The 21,197-nt window shown below is 38.2% G+C and overlaps 4 protein-coding genes across 6 annotated transcripts; 1 reads left to right on the top strand and 3 right to left on the bottom strand.

Moving 5' to 3' along the window:
- Positions 1-145: 145 nt before the first annotated feature.
- Positions 146-2,001, bottom strand: LOC122419191 (pancreatic triacylglycerol lipase-like). The gene is made up of 6 exons (XM_043433521.1): positions 1,531-2,001; positions 1,347-1,450; positions 871-1,172; positions 689-784; positions 371-619; positions 146-289 (listed from the first exon to the last, which is right to left on the bottom strand). The coding sequence occupies exons 1-6, from the start codon at positions 1,999-2,001 to the stop codon at positions 213-215; spliced, it is 1,299 nt and encodes a 432-aa protein (XP_043289456.1). The 3' UTR covers positions 146-212.
- A 324-nt stretch (positions 2,002-2,325) lies between these two features.
- Positions 2,326-6,555, bottom strand: LOC122409938 (phospholipase A1 1-like). 2 transcript variants are annotated; one of them, XM_043417861.1, is made up of 7 exons: positions 5,428-6,555; positions 4,761-4,864; positions 4,069-4,376; positions 3,808-3,903; positions 3,423-3,656; positions 3,232-3,330; positions 2,326-3,120 (listed from the first exon to the last, which is right to left on the bottom strand). In XM_043417861.1, exons 1-6 carry the CDS (start codon positions 5,890-5,892, stop codon positions 3,257-3,259), a joined length of 1,281 nt encoding a protein of 426 aa, XP_043273796.1. In that variant the 5' UTR covers positions 5,893-6,555; the 3' UTR covers positions 2,326-3,120; positions 3,232-3,256. The 2 variants fall into 2 exon arrangements, with proteins under 2 accessions (XP_043273796.1, XP_043273787.1); XM_043417852.1 differs by having other exon boundaries at positions 2,326-3,330; positions 5,428-6,502.
- Positions 6,556-6,691: 136 nt separating this feature from the next.
- Rrp6 (exosome component Rrp6) lies at positions 6,692-12,168 on the bottom strand. The gene is made up of 6 exons (XM_043417841.1): positions 11,789-12,168; positions 10,985-11,230; positions 9,019-10,542; positions 7,456-8,057; positions 7,102-7,258; positions 6,692-7,018 (listed from the first exon to the last, which is right to left on the bottom strand). The coding sequence occupies exons 1-6, from the start codon at positions 11,915-11,917 to the stop codon at positions 6,959-6,961; spliced, it is 2,718 nt and encodes a 905-aa protein (XP_043273776.1). The 5' UTR covers positions 11,918-12,168; the 3' UTR covers positions 6,692-6,958.
- Positions 12,169-15,692: 3,524 nt separating this feature from the next.
- On the top strand, positions 15,693-19,309 carry LOC122419504 (DNA-directed RNA polymerase II subunit Rpb4-like). 2 transcript variants are annotated; one of them, XM_043434127.1, is made up of 3 exons: positions 15,886-16,079; positions 18,517-18,697; positions 18,815-19,309. In XM_043434127.1, the coding sequence occupies exons 1-3, from the start codon at positions 16,016-16,018 to the stop codon at positions 18,987-18,989; spliced, it is 420 nt and encodes a 139-aa protein (XP_043290062.1). In that variant the 5' UTR covers positions 15,886-16,015; the 3' UTR covers positions 18,990-19,309. The 2 variants fall into 2 exon arrangements, with proteins under 2 accessions (XP_043290061.1, XP_043290062.1); XM_043434126.1 differs by lacking the exons at positions 18,517-18,697; positions 18,815-19,309 and adding an exon at positions 16,468-18,146 and having other exon boundaries at positions 15,693-16,079.
- Positions 19,310-21,197: the final 1,888 nt, after the last annotated feature.

Raw genomic sequence — 21,197 nt, 5'->3', positions numbered from 1 at the left:
TTTGTAAAGGAACGGAATTTGTGATAAATTTTCTTCACGATGTAAACTTTTCCGAAGCGTAAGAGGCTCCGGAACCTTAAAAAGTGGACCTTCGCCGTATTTTATCGAACGGCCGACTTTGAAGAAACAAACATTGAAAGGAAAATTTATTTTAAAAAACGAGTATTTATTACGAAAAATCTTTGGAAAATTTGACAAGTTCTTTACAATCATTACTGCTGCTGGCCATCGTTCAGGAAGTCGAGCTCCAACTGGTATTTGTTTTCTTCGATACTTTGCTTGTTCGTAACTGCGAAAGAGAATAGTAATTTTAAAAAAATGAGCCATCGGTCAAATCGATTTTGATCACTCTCGTCATTTAAATACTCACCACAGTACGGTGATCTCTTGGCAGTAGTGACGAAATATGTGCCCGAAGCGGAAGAATAATTTTCAGTTTGGATACCCATTTCTATGCAATTGGACTTATCACAGGATTGCGTTATGACGTTCATAGCTCCGTTGTAAGTGCGGTCCCATTTTTTCGCCCAGAAAGTGCAACCACCTTTGGCCGCGTTGACCAATGACTCGGTGAAGTATTCTTGGGCACGAGAATGACTGCACGTGCCTCGCTTTATAGCTGAATTTTCAAGCATACAATTATTAGAAATCAATTAAACACTCGTGTGTCGAACGAATTTTAACTCACGTCCAACTGGCACATATACGAAGTCGAAAATGGAACCCTGCACTCGGTGGCAGCCTGGTTGTCTTTTTCCACCGTTTGGATAGAAATCAACGTGACCTTGAGAAGATTTGATCAAACATTAATGTCAAAATAACATTCCTTTTCCTCCGAAGCATTGTCCAAGCAAGATTCATCGGCGATACCTAAAGGTTCAACGTTTCCGAATCCCACAGTCCACTTTTCAGTCGCGCTAGTGTGGAGAACATCAACCAACTTTGCATCAGTCGGATCGAGACGGTAGACATCGGTGACCTGTTCGAAACACGGCAGAGCTGGGTCCAAACCAGTAATTCTCCACACTTGCCATAAGCTCTGCATTTTTTTGAAGTCGTAAGCTGCGACACCACTGATGTGGGATCCAAGACTGTGCCCGACTAGATGAAGCTTTCCCCATTTCGGTTGCGGGTTCGATTCGACGGTCACATTGACCACTCGATGGAGGAATCTTTAAAGTTCATCGAAATTAGTCACGAGGCCACGCGATGGGTTTCCATTCATGGTTCAGATTGGGAAAATCCATGTGTGGATGGAATTGAAAAAAAATGTGAATGCGAGAAGTTATTGGAAGTGAAAATTCAAGCGAATTGCGTTGGTTAACAAAAAGTATGAATGTTTGTACCTCGCGATTTCGAAGCCGACGACTCTCGTCATGATTGCTGCTTTGTAGTAGTTGATGGTTTTTCCTACCGCCGACCAGTCGACCACGAGAACGTTGACATCGCCCTGAACCGAAAAAAACCTTGACGATGCAAGTCGAATGTTTTTTCGTCGAAAAAGTGGGATAAAAATGATGCGAAACTTACCCAAAGTAAAAAGGCCTCTTCCAATTTCTTGATCCACGACTCGGATGCGCTGTTCAAGAAACCATGGACGATGACGACGGTCCTTCGTTCGATGTTGAAATCGCTCTTCTCGAGATTAAACTTATCGTTTGCGAATGCTTCGAAGCGATTGGTTTGTTTCCTCGTCGACAAATAGACGCGAAGCTTGACAGCTTTTTTCAAATCTACTTTATTCGCGAACATCCATTTCAAGCCACGTGATATTACCGAATTCATGTCAGAGCAATTGGTGGACTCGGCCGGGAAAGAAGCGTTACCGGTGTCGCTGAACAATTCGAAAACTTCGTCCGACCAAGGGACGTCTGACCCGTCGAGAGTATCCGCCTCGAAATCTTCGCCAAGAACCGCCTTGTACACCTCGACATGATCGTTACACTCGGAAAAAGCGAGTAATTGGAGAAAAACGAAAAATCCTATGCGAAACACGTACATTTTCGTGAAATTTGTTGTTTCGAGGGGCGAACTAAAAAGAACTTGACGGAAGGACGGAACTGAAGGCTTCTGATGCTGGTGAGCAGTCGCGATTAATCTTATATACACACGGAAATGTAGAAAAATCTCCCTGCCTGATTACCTTAAATGCACCGAAAAACAAACGTCATCCATTCGCGACACTCGCGAATTGTCTCGCGTTTGATTGAACAAGTGGTGACTGTTCACCCGTGAATCCGCGAGTGCACATTGCCTTTTAATGGAAAGTTATTTTTGTCAAGTTTTTGTGTGAATCTTAAAATCTCCATTGATCGACATAATCACTTGCATTTGCATACACGTGTATTTTCATTCTTCGTTACATATTATTGACAGTTATTTATTCATAAGCGACAAGGATGCTGCAGTTATGGGAACGACATCGCGATTTGTAAAAACATCTTTTGTCTTCTGTAATTTGCATAGTAATATATCGCGTTCCGTGAGTTACGCAAGAGTCTCTCGGTGCGAAGGACGAGCATCTCGCAAAATTCAAAGCATTGATCGTTTCGAGACATGCCTCGTTTCGTCAAAAATCGAAATAAATAAAGAATAAAAAATACGTCAACTTACAGTATTCTCTGAACTATTATTTAATTAATTAATTATTAAATAAACAAATGTTGAAAATTTTCGAAAACAATTGGAAACATTACTGCTCTGGTGCAGATTCTCTGGCGGCGACTCGTTATATAAATGTATTTGTCTCGGTATTTGTCTAGATAAACAAGTTTGGATATCAAGATATGAAATCGATCGCGGTTCGATTTGAACTTCTGTTGTTTAGAGATTTTGATTTTCCTGAACTTTTTAGTACTCTACTATAATTTTTGTGGAATTATGAGCTCCGACACCGTCCGTTTTGTCGGTTATTATCGATTATCGACATCAAAGCAGCCAACTTTTCTTAGTAAACGGATTTGCATATTTTAATATTTAACGATCAATCCTCGGCAAAGATACGCTGCACGTCTTTCCGCATTCGGTCGAACGATTTTTTAAAATACTTTACTAGCCGTCAAGACGCTGTCACGTCTCTAGATATATGAAGAAGAGAAGAGGTGAGGAATGTCGGATTTTCTATCGGTGAAAAATAGAATGGCGTTGGTTACGGTGCTCATCGTCGACAGGTTCGATCGTAAATCAAGTGGTTCGAGTATTTGATCTCAGTAGAACGAAGTAGATTCTTACTCGGATTCGCGATGATCTCTAGCGTTCAATCGAGTATTTCACTGGCATAATCAATCTGCAATTGCTGTCGTACTTCTTCTCTGCTTTCGGCGTCAGTGACTGCAAAAAAAGTGATAGAAAAGGTAAAATTGCGTATATGAAGTTGCGGTTAAGGAGACGGTAAAAATTTTAGGATTTCTTAGGTTTCTCACCACAGAACGGTGGGGCTCGTGACGTCGCAACGAAAAAAGTACCACGCTGAGAATACTTTTCAGCATTTATGCCCATTTCTGTGCAGTTATTCGGGTTACAAACTTCTGATATTAGCTGCAACGCACGTCGATAGGATCGGTCCCACCGATGGGCCCAAAATGTGCAGTTTTTCGAGCTCGCAGAGATCAATGAATCCGTGAAATAGGCGTAGGAATATCCGTGGCTGCATATGCCTTGTTTCAGTGGTAAATGCGTACGAATAAATTTCAAATCAACCCTTTTTACTGGATTTCACTCAGTAATCTCACTCAGTAATTGCTTATAGAATAAAATCCTTTTTTCCATTAACAGATAATAAAACAATCGATCAATGATCGAACTGACCTGTCTGCGGAGCCGTTACAATTTCGGGCAATAGGCCTTTGTGTAACGAGCAACCAGGTTGTCTTTTTCCACCGTTTGGATAAAAATCCACGTGGCCTGATGGTTGAAAAGGTGAAATTTATAATGAGTCAACAGACTGATCATTTCTTTGATGAGAAAAAAAGCATTAATTTGATTTAAGCACTGATTTTCGGCGAAATAATTGCTACTCTTAGATTTTCTACTGATTTGCTTATGAAATCATCGATTGTTGTATGTAACCTATGGATTGAGGGGATCCAAAAGAAAATAATTCGTCCGACCGGCCATTCGTATGAATAATATCAACGAATGCAGCATCCTCCGTATTCAGTCGCAACGACGCTCTGACGTTACTGAAGCATCGATTCGCTGGATCCAGTCCCGTAATTCTGCTGACTTTCCACACACTTTGTCTTCTCTGAAAGGCGTTAGCTGCAAAACCACAAATATGGGCCCCTAAACTGTGCCCAACCATATGGAGCGGACCCAATTTCCGAGCGGACGGCCCAGTCGCAGCTATCGTCGTATTGACGATCTGGTGGAGTAATCTTGACAATGGAAAAACAAAAATCGACTGTTTATTTCGTTGAATTCAAGTGCGGAATGTTTCATGGATTTGTGGAAGTATAAAAAGACTTATGGAGTTTCGAAAAGTAATGAAAAATGTTAACCAATTCGAAATTTCTACAAGAACTTTAACAACGTTCTTCGAAATGTCTAAATCTCACTTTTCTTTTCTCTCTCACTATCTTTTCGAAACTAAAAGCCAACTTCTTTGAAAATCATTTCGAAAATATTTTAATTGATCGAGAAATACTTCATTGATCAAAGTTATAAAATAGTCATTCGAATAAGATTCAAAGAGTTTCACCTGAATGCTCACTGATCAGGAACGACAAGCCTTGATGTGAAATTAACGTTTACGTACGAACCTCGCGATCTCGTTGCCGACCGTACGTGTGTTGACGACTGCTTTGACATAATTGTAGCTATTTCCTCTCGCAGACCAATCGACCGCTACTACATTAACATCGTCCTAACACGAGACAAAGATTTTTGAGACATTAGATGGAGCACGTAGAAGTTTATTCCACGCTGATATTGAAATAAAATTGTTCTACAGGGCGATCCAGGTTTGAAATGAGCTCGACGTCGGTGCAGTTAAAACTGCGAATCGAAGACTCCACCGCAGTCTTTCGACCACGTTCACACTGCCTTTTGATAACTGGTTATCGAAATTCATCAATATTCGGCCTGTTGTACACAAAGTCAAATTCAAAACTTCTTTTTTGACACTCATCCAAGGTCCAAAGCGGTGTCTTTATAAAACTGGGCCTCAGTGATGTTAAAAAAAGTATGAAATTCTTCGAAAGTATGTTCTGAAGCACGGGAAACTTTCATTCGTTTTCGCCAATGCAAAAAATTCTCACCTACTCGACCCTCTCGATGCCAATAAAGTTCTATTATTCGCTTTGCTCGAGTCTCAATCTCGAAAGAAACATTTTTGAGAATCGCCAGAGAAGTTTTTTCATTAATTTTCGGTTTGTAGTCAAAGGCCATAAAATCTGGAGCTCCCTGTATAAAACACAAAATACTTGCCCACAGAAGAAACGCCTCCTCCATGCGCTTGACCCAAGCCTGACTCGCGCTCGATAAGAAGCCGTGAACTATAAACACGGTTCTTCGTTCAACGTTGAAGTCCGTCCATTCGAGACCGAATTGTTCACCCGTAATCAAACGCACTCGTTGCCGCTGTTTTCTCGATGAATAATAGAACCGGACGTCGTTCGCCTTTGCGGGATCTCCTTGGACGGCGAACAACCATTGCAATGTTTCAGCGACCGTTGATCCGAGTCCAAAACAATCGATTGGAGTAAATCCGACTCGATGATCAAGCAAACTCGAGTTCAATCTTATGACCGAACCGTTCGCCCAAGCTATTGCGTAATCACTGCTGTTGCTCGGGACGAATTCCGACAAACTTTCGTTCACATGATTTTCACCTTTAACGATTACAAAAATATTCATTAAAAACACAAAATGCTTAACGAATTTCATTTTCATAGAAATTTTCACGACTGTTCGAGAGAAGAACTAGTTCAAAAATGATATTAATGGATTCTCTCGTCAGCTTCAAACAAGAAAAAAACAAATCCGCTGACCACGATAAGACAACGACGCACGATCTTGCGCCATTTAGTGCGGAGAATAAGGAAAATAACTTCCGTTTTACATTCGCTTATTAATCGATTAGGATGTGAATCAGTTCAGTGATATTGACATCAGAGCAAAGTACCGGTTCCACTTAAGAGAGGCGTTTAAAGTCCTCGTCTCGCTCCAGTCATGAATAAAGTTCTTCCTGTCGTTGATCTATAAAAATCTTCACAACTTCTAGAGGAAAAATTGCTTCACATACGATCGCCGTTTTAGTATTTTTATATCCAGATACATTTTACGAGACCCTTCAAACCGTTGACATTCAGATCTTTAACCTTCGATAAAAATTGACCGAAGGGTGAAAAAATAGGCTCAGAAAAGTGAGAACATCAGAAAAGTTTTCTGAACGAAACGTCAAAATGAAAATGTGTTCTTTCTAAATTTCGTTATACTTCCACCTGCAATTGAGAATTTGGCAGAAAAAAATGTGTATAGAAGCTGTCTCACAAGCATGTCCTCAATATCGTGAGAATTTTGAAAAACTTAGCGCGGAAGACAGAGCCCAAAATTGAGTTCATTTCGATATTTTCTGCGTTTGAGAGCTCCAAAGTTTGGTTTTTATCCAACAGAAAACGTTTTAAACAAAATCAGATTGGGAATCCTGACATTTGGGAAGATGGATTTGAAACATTTTGTACTAATCCTGTTGAGAAATGTTTTTTCTTTATTTTTTATAACACAATGAATAACTTTCGCAAGCGTGTTATAAATTAATTTCGTCTGTTTTGAATCATCGTAATTTCGACAACTCAGTGACTTACAATAGTTTAGTTTAGCATAAAACTAACGAAACGATATTCAAAAGATTTTTCTTTGAGTATAATACATTTGTAAAAAGAGGCTAGAAAAATGAAATATGAAAATGAAAGTTTTAAACGTACGCGTTACTGTACAAAGAGGTCGATTGGTTTCTTCATATCTTGCCGATCTTCTGCTTCTTCCGTTTCTTACCTTTCTTGGTTTTATCTTTTTGCTGAGAAATTAAAATGAAAATGAATTGGAATAAAGTTAAAAATTTTTTTTTACGTGAAATGCTATATAATGCATAAAAAATACCTTCTGCTGGTGAAACTGCGTGGATTCATCACCCTTTGAACTTCCACCTTGGAAACTGCTGAAATCTACAGATTTGTAATCGAAATTTTTTTGTGGCAGCATTCCCTTCTTTTCCAGTTCAGTTCGGTTTGCGCGTTTTTGCTCCTTTGATCTCAGACTGAAAATTGAATATCAATGAAATAGTTTCATGTTATAGAATTAATGGGAAGTTAAAATAATTTAAATTACGACGTTACTGATTAAAATTAAAAAAATTATGAATGAATTAAAGAAATTGAGTGAATTTTGACGTGAGAAAAGTATCGATCGAACCCGATCACTTGTTAATGAACGAAAGAAAGGAAAAAAACTTACTTCAATCTGCCGACAGAATTCAATCTCTTGTCAGTTTCTTGGGGGCCCGTCGACGTTTCGTTTTTAGGAAAAACTTGAATTTTCCTGCCCTTCTGTGGACTTTTATTTTTCACAATCGGTTCGCGTTTCATCTCTTTACGGGCTCCTGGATAATCCGTCATTTCATGTTTTCTCTTTCTAGCGTAGCTCTGAGCAATGGTCAGTTCAATCGAAGGTTTTGGTGTCGAAACATCGTACTTTGAATCTTCTTGATGATCGGAAGAATCCACCAAGTCGGATTGTCGTTTTCGTTTTCTACCATGCATCTGACTGAGTGGAACTTGAATTTTATCCTTTCGGGATTCCCTCGAATTTTCCGGGACGTTCGAATTCTGCGCAACATTTTTGAAATGTTCGTGTACTCTCTGGATGCTCATCGCCGTTTCTTCCGCCTCATCAAGCGCGTTACGATGCCGCTCTGCTTCTTCTTTCTCCTGCATTTTTCGCTGCTGTTCTTCTTGCGCTGCGACCATGGGCATCACTCTCTTGTATCTCTCGAACGGGCTCACGAACTTCGTTTTCTTTTCCCTTAATATTCTTCGTCGTTCTATCCATTCGTCGTGCTATAAATATGAAATTTATAGTAAATTAATTTCAACCTTTTACTATACAAAGATGAGTCAACTTCCACTAGTGGATCATGTTTTCCTGATGAAATAGCAGGAAACCTTCACGAATAATGAAAAATTTTAAAGCAACTCGTCTTTTTCAGTCACAGTTATTTTCTCATAATATTTTATACAATTTTCAATGATATTTTATCACCATAAGCAGATTCGTTGACCTGGACGAATATGTAAAGAAAAAAATTGAAAAATTTGATTTTCAGTCAATTTTCGTTATCGCACATTTTTTCCCGAGGGTTGGTCACTCTATCTGTTATAACTTTGTTAATTTTCAACATTTTTTAATAATAAATTCCACAAATATAATCTAATACATGTGTAGCGTCGTATTGAACCTCAAATTGTTCCATATTTCTTTTAATTATGATACACATTTCAAGAAAAAAAAAATAATTTCTATCGAGCCATGCCACACACTCAATTGATATTAAAATTGTTTTAATCACACAAAAATATCTGTACTGTTAACGCTTTACTGTCTACGGGACCGCATTTGGTTGCCCGAATTACCACTTTTTTTCTCTATCCGATGATAGTATTTGACGAATAAAATCGATTAAAATATTCTTTTTTTTTACATCAACACATTAAATGTCAAGTAGATGTGACTCTGTATTTACAGTTTCATGGCACCCAACGATGAGTACACTATAATTTTAGTTTTCCATAATACTATGTTGAATATTAGTATGAGTTTGAAATCCTTGAAAGTATATAAATATGATTCATATTACTGTGGAATGGAGATGAATGAAAAGAAAAAAAACTTAATTCGCTATTATATTGAGGAACCATCGAATAAGGCTTTTCTTTTTCTTTTAACGGCATAGTTTGTTCTCTTTGTCTTTCATGATTCGTGGTGTAACAAGTTAAGAGGAATCAAAATAGTATCACTCACATCAGATCCCGTAGGACTATCAAAAACAGTGACAATATGATCGGTCGTAGAATCTTTCTCAACCGCATCATTCGCGTCTTCAGAGTTAAGTAGGCAGGGCAAATCTGCTCGTACTTCTGTGTTACTCGGTACATCGTGTGGCGTATAAATCCAAACGTCCGAATTAGCAGCTTGATTTCTCTGTGTCAATCGTTGTCTTATATCCTGCTCTAATACCGGTTTGATAAGGGGCTGTTCGCGAGCTTTCAAAATGAATTTATGGAGCGTCAAAAGATTTTGTCGGACCAAGGGAGGAATTGGATTGCAACAGGCGAGAATTCCTTGCATCTCGCGTGGCAGTGTTTCCGCGATGTTTAGTAACATGTGATTCGGCAAAACGTAACCGGTGCTATCGTCTTCCTGTCTCGCTGTCACATCTCGCCACTGGTGCAATTCCCTCAGAGCGTACAATTGCCGATTGTTGAACATTTTTTGGCTCTTGCGATACATGTTCATGTAACTCTCTTCGTTCCACACGGGTTTTGTGTAGACTTGTTTGCAAACTTCGGTGCTTCGGTCATAAACCGCTCGAAGAATGTTGCTCTGTCCATTGGCAGAATCAATGAGATCGTTGCGTAGAATGTCCATGATGTACAACAGATAATGGGTATCCTCACGGGCGTATTTCATCAATTCTTCGGGCAGTGGTCTTATGCGCCAATCAGCAAGTTGAAAATGTTTGTTAGGATCAACGTTGCAATATCGTTTCATAAGATAAGCCAAACTTAGATACGGCAGATTAAGCTGTTTCGCTGCTTGGTACGTGTCAAACATGTTAACAACGTACAGCGATAAATCACGTTGCAACCAATGTATATCCGAGTTAGCACCGTGGAATACTTTCAAAATACTCGGTTTTGTAAATATCTCGTTCAGTACGTGTAACTCCGATCTCAGTGTTAACGTGTCTATAATATAATCGGTGTCTCTCGTTGATATTTGCATGAGACATGTTATACCTTGAAACGTACGGTAAGAGTGATGCTCAAGATCGATTGCAATTTCGTTGTATTGTTTCAAATCGTCGAGTAAGATTTTTATGTCTTGAGGTTTTTCTATAACGATGAGAAGCGTTTCATCGAGGCTCTTGTACGGTATAGGATCCCGTTTTTCCAGCTGATTCTCCGGAGGTTCGAACTTCTCTAGTTCACACTCGTACGGATGATTAAATACTTCACCGTTCTCACCTTCCTCAAGATAAAGCGCGAGAGGCTTGAGAGAATTTGGCTTATCCTTAATTCTTGGTTGCCATGGCTTGGAACTGTTGTCAATTTTGTCTTTGAACGTTAATTGAGGCCTCTGCACGTTACGAGCTGCCAATAAACGAATCGCCGATGCACCGGTCGGGTTTGTACTCTCGGTTGGTCCATGATTCGTTACTGTTGCATTCCAGGAACCATACACATTTTTTTTATTCGTTTGCGATACTATCAGCGATACTCCTGGCTTTTTTGGTATGCCCTCTTCCTCGTCCATACACACACCCTGTCAAAATTTACCAACGATGAAGTATGATTCATCAAGAGACGAGGTAGCGGCTCGACGCCAAGTATTAAAAGGAAATACTCCAGCGCAAAAGAAAAGCCAGCGCGAGCCCTGCCACTACTCTTATATAAGCGAATATGCCGGTTTTATGACGTCACAGAATTTTCAAACGGCTCTCACAAACAAACCATTTCATGATTTCAATATTCTTAATATTTGAAAACTTCAAAAATATCATGTCACCAGCACAGATTCATATGTCTTACGAATAATTATTGTGAAAGATTTTCAACTCGATTTTAGATGGACTATATTTCCAGAATTATGCAATAGCTATGGATACTTTTGCAATGGAAAAAGTCAGTTTTTCAAATAAAGTAATCCTTATCGTTCTCAAATTACTTTTCAGAGTAGCCAATTCAATTAAGAAGGGTAAACTTACCGCTCGATCGAGAAATATGTCGTTAGCTTCAACAAGAAGATCAAATTTCTCTTCAACATCTCTCTGTCTCATATTGCCAGCCACTCCTGACAATTGTGCAATGCCTTGCATAACATTAAGAATCTTTTTCAATTCTTTGTTCCTTACTTCGTTGAATTTTGGGAAGCACATGTAATAATTGAAGTTCTCTCCAGCTGGTAAGCTGTTAGCTGCTTTGATGCCATCTTTCATGGCACTGAACGCATTCTGCAATAAAGAATTTTGGTTTATGTACAGATTCTTCAGTTACCATGAATGAAAGAAATCAAGAAAAATTATATTTGCCAGCAGAACTCATTGATATATAACTCAGTGAATATAAAAAAAAGATTGAAAAACACCCATTCTTTTGCCTATTCTAACTAAACATCTTGGAAAAATTCCCTAAAAATATGCAACACAAAACGTGGGGCACCGTTGATGAGAGAAAATAGGAATTTTCAGTGTCATGTACCCTAACAGCTTATATCCTGAAGTTCAAAGATTAATTAGGTTTCTGGTTACATAGTGAATGCGGTAGTCGTTTGAGTGAAGCATAAATGCAAGAATCATGATAATGAATTGGTCAATATCAATAATAACGTAGAAAGATCTCATAGGGTTAATTGACATATATTTTCATGCCATTATAATTAAGTTGATATTGTTCAATATTTAGGGCAAATTACTGTGGTAAAGTTTAAAAATTTTGAACTGCCATGGGAAACGGTGAGGTAAATGAAATTTGTGGTTCACCACGTGTGATCATCAAAACAACTCGATTACCTTGACGTAATCGTCAAAAGTTGCGTAGCCTGGCAAAATTTCTTTCGCTTCCACTTCTTTTTGCGGTTGCACCTTATCATTATTATCGTCATTACGTGTCTTACTGACTTCAATGCTGTCCGCACTCATTTTTTTCGAAAATAAAAGTATTTTTTCAGGTTACATTGAAAGAATGGTCGTTTAGTAGGTATCCGTACTCCACCTCCTCGAGGGAGCAGTGATGTGAAGTAAGCGCTAATATAGCCATACGTAACAACAGAGGGGGAAATGAACAGGTTCTTCATTTTGACCTTCGTGAACTTGGCCGATTAATTTCGGATTTCTGACATTTATAAATATATAGGTAACAAATTAAGTTTATGGTTTTACTTAATTTAATGCGATATTCTACGTGTTATTCACTTTTTTCAATGGTTCCAAAATCTTCACGAGGAATTTGTTTTTGATTTTTTCTATTCAATTTATTTCCGACAAGCGTCAACTTTCATCCACCAATCACCGACAAAGAACTCAACCGACAAATAATTAAAAATAAAAAACTAGTCAGCCAGATTGTCGAAGACCCCGTTTCACTATAATTCCGTAGTAACAAGTTTTTTGCGGGATTCTTTTTCAATTACTCGACGAAATAACACTGGATTCATCGAAAAGTGAAGACAGCGAAACAAGCAGTAGTACACAATAGCAGAGATAACAGACGATTCTCTCTGTGGATGCGTTCAACCGCTTGAACGTCGGGAGCAGTCGGGAGAGTTGAGAACACAATTCTAAACGCACCCATCTAAACGCTTGTAGCATTTCGAAAGATTCGACGACAGAGATTCTCTCGATTTTGTTGGTAATTGAATTCAAGAGTTGGTTTCGTGTTAAACGACACACACATTACAGTTCGACCAGAAACATTTCTACCAAAATTTAATTCTACCAGAAACATCTATACCAAAATTCATCTACACCCAACAAATCAAGTTTCATATTCTACCATGACCAAATACTACCCCTTAACAACTGCACCATGAATTTAATTTTGATTGCACAGCTACCACATATCAACTCCACGAGAACATTTCTATTCGTAAATGTATAAAATGTAACGACTGTACCATGAAAATAAATAATTTAAAAAATGTCCACCAGAAAATATTTCTACTTCAAAAATGTTCTATCATATTACGTCACTACCTCACTTTTTTGGTGAAGTAGTTTTCCAGGTTAAAAATAAAAAAATATTAATTAAAATTTGATAAAAATACCTTAATATATAAATATTAGAGTGCCACAAATAATGTATAATTTTAATGGATAATCATAATTTAATCAACGGTTCGGTACATACAATTTTGTGTATTGATAATTATGGCAATTAATTGGTGAATATTTACGAATGGATTTTGGATAGTTCGTTCGGTTTGTTTTCGTTCTTCACGTGTTTACGTTTCACGCGTTTACGCTTGGTCGTGTTTGGACTATTCGCTATAGCGTAGTAGCAGAGTGGAGTGGGGATAGAGGCGTTCGCTCAGCCGTGGGAGAGAGGGGAGACGGGCGGACACCGGGCGGAGCTCGAGACAGGGGAGAGGCGCGGGCGCAACACGATTCGCTTCACTCACGCCGCTCGGCGCGCACAGGGAGGGGGAGCTCCGGCCCGAGGGGAGGGCTGGACAGGAGACAGGAGAGAGGCACAACGTTTTGCTTTTCGCTTCACTCGTCACTCACCGCCCGGCGGGCGTAGGGTGAGGAATGGCGTGGAACGTGAGCGTGCTGTTATCGCTACGCATTGTACATTCCAGTGCATTGAGAAAACGGGACACGAAATACGACACGTGGAATTCTACTTTATCCTGAATAACGAAAATAATCTTTTTTTACGATTTAATTTTTTTCAATCAATCGATAAACAAATAAAATAGAAATCAATAAAAATTAGTAGCGGTCATAATTTTATCAATTATTGTAACTTCAACAGTTATTTCATAATTTTAACAGTAAATTCAATCTCGCTGAAGCAACTGATCGGTCATCTAAATTACAAAATAAAAGAACTTAAGATCGTGCGAATCGATAAAAGACACGAAAACACAACGTAACGAATATTAAAGTTGAAATTTAATAAAAAATAATGATTCGCTCCTTGTCAATATACACTTTTTTTCTTTCATAATTGAGATTCCTTTTTTTGACGCAACTATATATAGATAAGCCGATAGGGAAGTCCTCGCACTCGATATTATTATTATTACAAAATTTGCACATGAATGAGTATTTATAAAATTTCGGTAATTCGTGAAAAATAGTATCGAGGCAAGGGCCAGTAACAGAAAGAGTTTAGTAACGCCTGTAACATAGCCTTCGAGAGTCTTGTGTATGCTCGCACGCGCGCGTGTCCGCAAGCGAGCTAAGATGCAAGCATACCCCGAGCAACGCAACGCAAAGCAAAGCACCTAACGCACGGTCCTAAAGCCATGGGGTTGTCGGCAAGCGAAGACGGACAGTCAGTAAATCTACTCCATAGCGGATAGTTTGACACAGTTCCGAGGCCGATACAGTTTCTGTATCACTTTGAAGTCGCGCAGGCAAGATTCCATGCAGATAAGTCGGAGTTGCAAACGCTGCACGCTAAGCAATGCACGCAACGCCTATAACCGCAGCTATGTACAGCATTACGAATAGTTTTTACTAGTCAAATGCTAACAATAGGACGCGAGCAACCGGTCACGCGTGCACGCACGCGGGCACACTTGATTCTCTATGAAACGGTGGTACAGGTTTTGTCACTACAATTGTTTCTGTTACTCAACATATTGGCTTATCTATTTGCGCAAAAACGGTTTTCTGGGGAAAAAAACCTAGGGAAGAGTAGGCAAAGAAGAGCCCTCCCTGAAAATGGGGATATTTTTTATCGTTTATGTTAATTTTCGTATTCAATCGGTCGTACAATTAAATAACGAATTTTTTATCTCGCGTCGGTATAAAGTTAAATTTTTGGTGAATAAAAACCCAAATTCGTTCTCGAAAAAAAGACCAGCGGAAATATAACTTTGTGATAATGAATCGCGATTACGATTTTCTGCGATACGGTGAAGTGATAATAAAAGTTAAAGGTGAAATGATAAATTCCAAACATGGGAGGACGAAAAAACATTGGAAGAAAAGTGTGTTGAAAATATGTGGAAAGTTCTTTATGATCAGAACCATGGAGCAGCAGGATAAGAGAATCGTAGAGGCAGAGCGAAAGGATCGTGGAGGAAGACGGAGAGGGAGAGGATCGTCGAGGAAAACGGAGATTGCAAGGATCGCGGGAAAAAAGGTAGGAAGAAGATCGAGGCTCGTTCCTGTAACCGTGAGTAACTACATCTACGATTTTTTTTCAAATATGAGTGCGCGAAATATGAAAAATGATTTTAATGTTACAAATGTAGACCATTCTGCCGATTGAATGATCAAAACACGTGAACGTCAGGATGACGTTTGGATATTTCATTGGAGTATTTTTTTTTCTAATAATGAGCCGTTAGATATAATATTTTCATATTATTTTTTTTCATGATACAGTCGTTGCGATTTATAGATTTACGAATAGAATGTTCTGCAGAGTTGATATGTGGTAGTTGTGCAATCAAATTTCGGTTGAAATGTTTCTGGTAATGTAAATGTGTCTTTACTCGACTGTCAACAAAGTTGAGAATCTCTGTCATCGTATTTTTTTTCTTTATCGAAGAAAATGACCGTAGCCACATTTGTGTTAACATATTTGGAACTAGACTCGGATGTTAGGTTAAATTTTTGGGTACATTCTACTTGGACGCTGACAGCGTTAATAGCGTTAATAACGCTAATAACGCTGAAACGTGTTCGATTTGAAGTGAACGCGGTGACGCTGGTTGCGTTCACGTCATGTTCGACTTGGTTACAAAATGGCGGAACCAAGAAGTGATCTTGTTCTTTTTCAATTACTCGACGAAATAACAGAAATAACACTGGAATTATATATAAGTGAAGACAGCGAAACAAGCAGTAGTACGATACAGAGATAACAGACGATTCTCTCTGTGGATGCGTTCAACCACTTGAACGTCGGGAGCGTTGAGAACACAATTCTAAACGCACCCATATAAACGCTTGTAGCGTTTACAACTCCAAGTCGGCTGTCAGCGTCCAAGTAGAATGTACCCATAGTCTACGTTTTTCTACGCAACGTGATTTTCTCTGAGTAATCAGTTAATATACAATATGGCAAATCCAAATTTGGCTGATATGACGGAGGAAGATGCAGCTGACTTACAGTTTCCAAAAGGTAAAGTATAAGGTATATTTAAACAAAAAGTTATTCTAACCTCCGGGATTCCATGCTCACACAAGTTCAACAATCGATTTTTCAATCCCTCTGAACTTCAAATCATTTAATATTTACGCTACATAGACCGTGTTAGTAAGGCAGGGTTTTATTAGGAAAGAAAACTATAGTACCGTACAGTATTATATTTGTGTATTATTTTTTAAGGAATCTTGAGATTTTTTAGGTTGAATTCGTATGGGCGTTGGATTTTGAAGTTGCCCCTGTAAAAATATGTTCATCCGAATACTTTATAACTCAATAGTTTCATTCGATAAAATTTAAGTTAATGCAGAACTTTTTAAGCCTTAAGCGACGCTTCTTAAATCGTGGTTTTGCTTGCTTTCAGAAAACGTGTCTCACGTAAGAGTAAAGAGTGGTAATGGTGATGATGATATTGATAGTTATGATGATGGTGATGATAATGATGATGATGAAGATGATTATAATGATAATGACGATGATATGAATGACAAAGACTCGAATCTCGAGCTAGAAATTTCTCTCACAACAGAGGACACATTTGTACCAGATCCGCCATGTTGTGCTTGTAAAACAACTTTATCAGAGCCATATATCAGATGTGCAGAATGTGTAAATACACGTTTGTGTCTGTTGTGTTTCTCCAACGGTAGAGAAATGAACCAGCATCAGAACGATCACAATTATGTGGTGGTGAAGAACGAATTTCCTCTTATAGAGGAATCCACATGGTCAGCTAAGCAAGAGTCCCGATTACTGGATGTGATCCAGGAGTGTGGATTTGGCAATTGGATAGACATAGCAAAGAGAATCCAGGGAAAAAGTGCAGAAGAATGCAAGATCCATTACTTGAAACATTACATAGAACATCAGAGTTTACCAGATCTGCCAAGAATTAGGGAAACAAGAACGAGTCTTTTCGGTGGCGAACCAATTCCATATCTCTTTAAGCTTCAAGACCTTGACGAACCCCCAAGATTTATTCCCAACAGTATGAATGGTCGTTTATTAGCTGGATACAATGCTGCCAGATCCGATTTTGACGTGAATTTTGACAATCATGCGGAGTCCCTTGTGTCAGAATTGAACTTCCGAGAGTTTGAACCACAGGATGATAACTACCGTTTGGGTACCAGTCTCCAAATCGCCATTGTCCAGGCTTACAACAATAGATTGATGGAACGAGCTCGAAGATACAGAATCCTTCGAAATCATGGCTTAATTGCATTCAGACGAACGATTTCATGGCTACAAAGATACGAGACAACAATAACAAGGCCAATTGCTGACAGACTTTTGATATTTATGCAACTCACAAGTGGTATCGAATTTGATTATATTCTTGAAGGACTGCATCACTTTGGAGAGATAAAAAATTATATCAGCAAACTCATGGATTACCGAGCGAATGGACTCAAAACTTTCCGCAGTATTCCTATGTTTAAAAAGTTGTCAAAATTGCGGAGGGAACATGATAAAGATAGAAAACAATACATGAACAATCCGGAGTACAGTTGGAAAAGCGTTTTACCACTCTCAGTCCTAACTCCATCCATACAAGTCACTGCTCCAACGAACCAACGCAAAGTTCCACCGCCTCTAGAAATACGTGGATTACCCGGAAGTGACAAACTTACACCAAACGAAAGAGAACTATGCTCGAATGCTCGTATTGTACCAGCCAACTATTTCGATTACAAGCGCATATTGATAAACGAAAATAAAAAAATTGGTTCTTTGAGGTTAGCACAAGCGAGAGTTTTGCTGAAAATTGATGTCAACAAAACGCGCAAACTTTACGACTTTTTGGTCGAAGAAGGATACATTAATAAACCCCCCTTATAGTATTAATTGCAAACGTGATGAAAGTTTTCGTGACGTTCAATTAACTTGTTTAATATATTTGTAATGATTTTTCGTAATTAGTCATAAGGTCGTTTTAACATTGTGATATTAGTGATAATTCTCGATACAAAAACTCCTGTTTTTACACACATGTGAGTTACAGTTACGATTATGTGAAATACAACATTTTTTACTACCCAACATCTGCGGTTGACTTGTTTTTATCATTGTTACCATGTTTACGAACAAATTCTTCATATTCAAAATATTGTACTTTCCGGAAGGAGCGACCATTATCGATAGATTAAGTGATCCGTTTAGTGTAAAATTTACTTTGAAAAAAACCCAATTATTAGTTTTGTACATGCTATAAAAATAAGAAAACAACAAAAAATACATTTTCAAAATTATATTGCACAGAAAGTGCGAACTTTTCTTGTAAGCATATACTCGAAAGCCATGGAATTTCGGAGGATAAAGATCGACAATAATCTTTATTGATTTATCAAACTCTAATAATCTTATTGTATAATTTTTGTTTTCTTTGTTATTGATACTTTCGTTCTACCAGAATTCGAAAATGCTGAGACCCTGCTCATCTCCGAAGTTCACATGTTATTGGAACACAGGAAAGCACAGAATGAGTCAGCCGAGGAGGAGCAGGAATTTTCTGAGGTTTTCTTAAAGAGTCTGAATTACACGGATCGATTTCGTAAATTCAAGAACAAAGAAATCATCGCAGCTGTAAGAAAGTACGTTGAAACAAAATTACTCGTTGTACTCATAAACTTAAATTCAATTACATTGAACTTTTTACAATTTTGATATTATTTTTTATATTTTTGGGTTAATTATGATTATATTTACAGCCTGCTAACGTACAAAAAATTACATAAATTCGAACTGGCGTCGTTGGCCAACTTGTGCCCGGAAACTCCTGAAGAGGCTAAGGCATTGATCCCCAGTTTGGAAGGTCGACTCGAAGATGAAGAGCTCAGAACTATATTAGACGATATACAGACTAAAAGATCGCTTCAATATTAATTATACTGATGATATCATTAACGGAGTATCGTTTCTACCATTGAACAATCGCTCTTCACTTACATCGTAAGAATTACATTTTTTTTCAAATTTTTTCATACATGTGATGAAATATTTCATTCGAAGCTCCAAATAACTTTATTTCATTTACATTTATCATTCCAATTTCTTTCGTGGATCATTCGAATGACACTCATTGAAAACATCGACTAATGCTTATTGTTCGTTAAATTCTAAATAAGATTTCCTTAAAAACATTGTTCGTTCTTCAACGGTTTTGGAGTGAAATGAAATACATTTGACTGATTGAATAATCTTCATCACTGCGCAACAAAGAAATTGTTGTCGCCTCAGAGTTTTTCCCTAAACGTTTGTCCTCACGAATAGAATGTCAAGGAGGATCAAAGCAACTGCAAATAAGTTTAACTCCTCGTCGTATGTTTTGTTAAGATCGTAATTTCGATTGTATCATTGCATTACCATATATAGATAAACTTGAGGAAAATCTATAAAGTCTATCTGAGAAAGTGGATCAGGACTTTCCAACAGTTAAAAATGTCAAACTTTTTGATTTTTCCTCCGAATTGTCGAACAGTTTTCAATCACATTTCGTCCGACTCTCTGCTTAACTTTCATGATTCGAAAGAAAGTTTCTATGATAAGCTATAGAACGTGGATTATTCATTTCCTTTCGAAACTACTACTACTAGTCTCTCTCCACGATGATCATTTCCACAATAATGTTTGATTTGGTAAATGGAAATTATTTACTGAAAAAATCGTCAGATATTTTGACACGTTTTCCGCAGCATGTTACTAAAAAAGATATCAAAAGATGACGAAAAGCTCACCATGAAAAAATTTGGCGTTTTGTATTTGTTACCAAATTGTCTTTGGTGTTAATCACCAAAGTATTCCAATATTTCGCCAACGACAGCGTGTTTCTACGTAAGGCAATGTCTAATCGACTAAGTTTGCACCGAAGCAAAATAAATGTTGACAAGCCTCAGAATGTAGTTACATCGAACACTGATAAATGAGAATTCATAAAACGTATTCATTTTTGACATCGATTTGTATTGACTATAATATTTTTAATCAATTAATTTGCGTTGTTTTGTAGAAGAGGCTCGTATTCAAAAACTTGGAACGGTCGATGCGTGCAACAATCGTTCTTTAGTTGGCTACATTCGTTTAACCGGATGTAAGAAAACGTATCGAAGTATACGTAAATCGACAGGCGGAAGGGTGTGAAAGAGCTGAAGAATGATAGTTCTCTGTAAATTGAAGAACTTGAATCCAGTTATAGAACGCAAGGAAGGAGGATTAAAGGGGGGAAAAAGGTGGTCGAAAGCAATTTGTGACAAGCAGAATCGTCCGAACGAAGACAGCTAATCGCGTGGCTACGACAACCGCATATTACGGCAAAGGATAATTGCGTATATGGTTGACTTTGCACGCAAGGAGGCGAGGGAACTGTACGCGGATCCCCGTCATTATCGGCCCACCGGTTCGCCGGGAAACTTTTCTCTTCCCCCTCTCGTTCTCTCCTCCCTTTCTTTTCTTACACGCTTCTTCATTTTATTTTTATTTTATTTGATTTTTTTTTTTTCAATTTTTTCCTTTTTTTATACACCGACGTGATTATGCACGGAATTCTTCACCTCGACATCCCTTAAGCTTATATTAATTCGAAACTTTTGTTATTGACAAAAAGTTTTGCTTGATAACGATCTAATCACGTGTCCACGTGGTTTACGACTCGTTCTAATGAGCACCTTACGCCTCTTCGCGACCCTTGCCGATTTCTCATAAAATATACACGTTTTTCAATCGCTTTTATCTTCATTTTCATTCCCATTCAGTCATTGCTCCAGGCCATTTTGACTTCTGCATGATGAAACCTTCCCGATTTTCTCGTTTTTCTTTCGCGTGATTCGCAAACTTCCCGTCTATACGCTGAATCACGTCGCCTCGTCCAGCAGGAAACAATGTTTATTTTCATTACACCCATGATCGGTACTTTCCTGTTAGTGGAAATAGATCGGATCACAGAGTACTGTTTGCCCATTTTTTCCCTCCTTGCACTTCTTGCCTACCACTGTTCTGTATTCTTCCAGGAAATTGTCATATATTTCTTTGGCACACATTTTTTTTGAGATATACGAACAATAATAGAATTACAAATTTCTTCTCAATTAATTTTCA

The sequence above is a fragment of the Venturia canescens genome, chromosome 1, assembly GCF_019457755.1.
Source record: "Venturia canescens isolate UGA chromosome 1, ASM1945775v1, whole genome shotgun sequence".
In the NCBI taxonomy this organism is placed as follows: domain Eukaryota; kingdom Metazoa; phylum Arthropoda; class Insecta; order Hymenoptera; family Ichneumonidae; genus Venturia; species Venturia canescens.
This window is presented reverse-complemented; position numbering and strand designations above follow the sequence as displayed.

What these genes read in the sequence shown, in the direction of transcription:
- LOC122419191 (XM_043433521.1), bottom strand. Translation starts at nt 2,001, where the DNA reads ATGTACGTGTTTCGCATAGGATTTTTCGTTTTTCTCCAATTACTCGCT. An exon ending in GTCGGCTTCGAAATCGCGAG is followed by an intron (nt 1,173 to 1,346) that starts GTACAAACATTC and finishes TGAACTTTAAAG; the next exon opens with ATTCCTCCATCGAGTGGTCA. An exon ending in CAAGAGATCACCGTACTGTG is followed by an intron (nt 290 to 370) that starts GTGAGTATTTAA and finishes TCTCTTTCGCAG; the next exon opens with TTACGAACAAGCAAAGTATC.
- LOC122409938 (XM_043417861.1), bottom strand. Translation starts at nt 5,892, where the DNA reads ATGAAAATGAAATTCGTTAAGCATTTTGTGTTTTTAATGAATATTTTT. An exon ending in AGGAGGCGTTTCTTCTGTGG is followed by an intron (nt 4,865 to 5,427) that starts GCAAGTATTTTG and finishes GTCTCGTGTTAG; the next exon opens with GACGATGTTAATGTAGTAGC. An exon ending in ACGAGCCCCACCGTTCTGTG is followed by an intron (nt 3,331 to 3,422) that starts GTGAGAAACCTA and finishes CTTTTTTTGCAG; the next exon opens with TCACTGACGCCGAAAGCAGA.
- Rrp6 (XM_043417841.1), bottom strand. Translation starts at nt 11,917, where the DNA reads ATGAGTGCGGACAGCATTGAAGTCAGTAAGACACGTAATGACGATAAT. An exon ending in CTTTTGACGATTACGTCAAG is followed by an intron (nt 11,231 to 11,788) that starts GTAATCGAGTTG and finishes TCTTTATTGCAG; the next exon opens with AATGCGTTCAGTGCCATGAA. An exon ending in ATAGTCCTACGGGATCTGAT is followed by an intron (nt 8,058 to 9,018) that starts GTGAGTGATACT and finishes TCATATTTATAG; the next exon opens with CACGACGAATGGATAGAACG.
- LOC122419504 (XM_043434126.1), top strand. Translation starts at nt 16,016, where the DNA reads ATGGCAAATCCAAATTTGGCTGATATGACGGAGGAAGATGCAGCTGAC. An exon ending in TGACTTACAGTTTCCAAAAG is followed by an intron (nt 16,080 to 16,467) that starts GTAAAGTATAAG and finishes GCTTGCTTTCAG; the next exon opens with AAAACGTGTCTCACGTAAGA.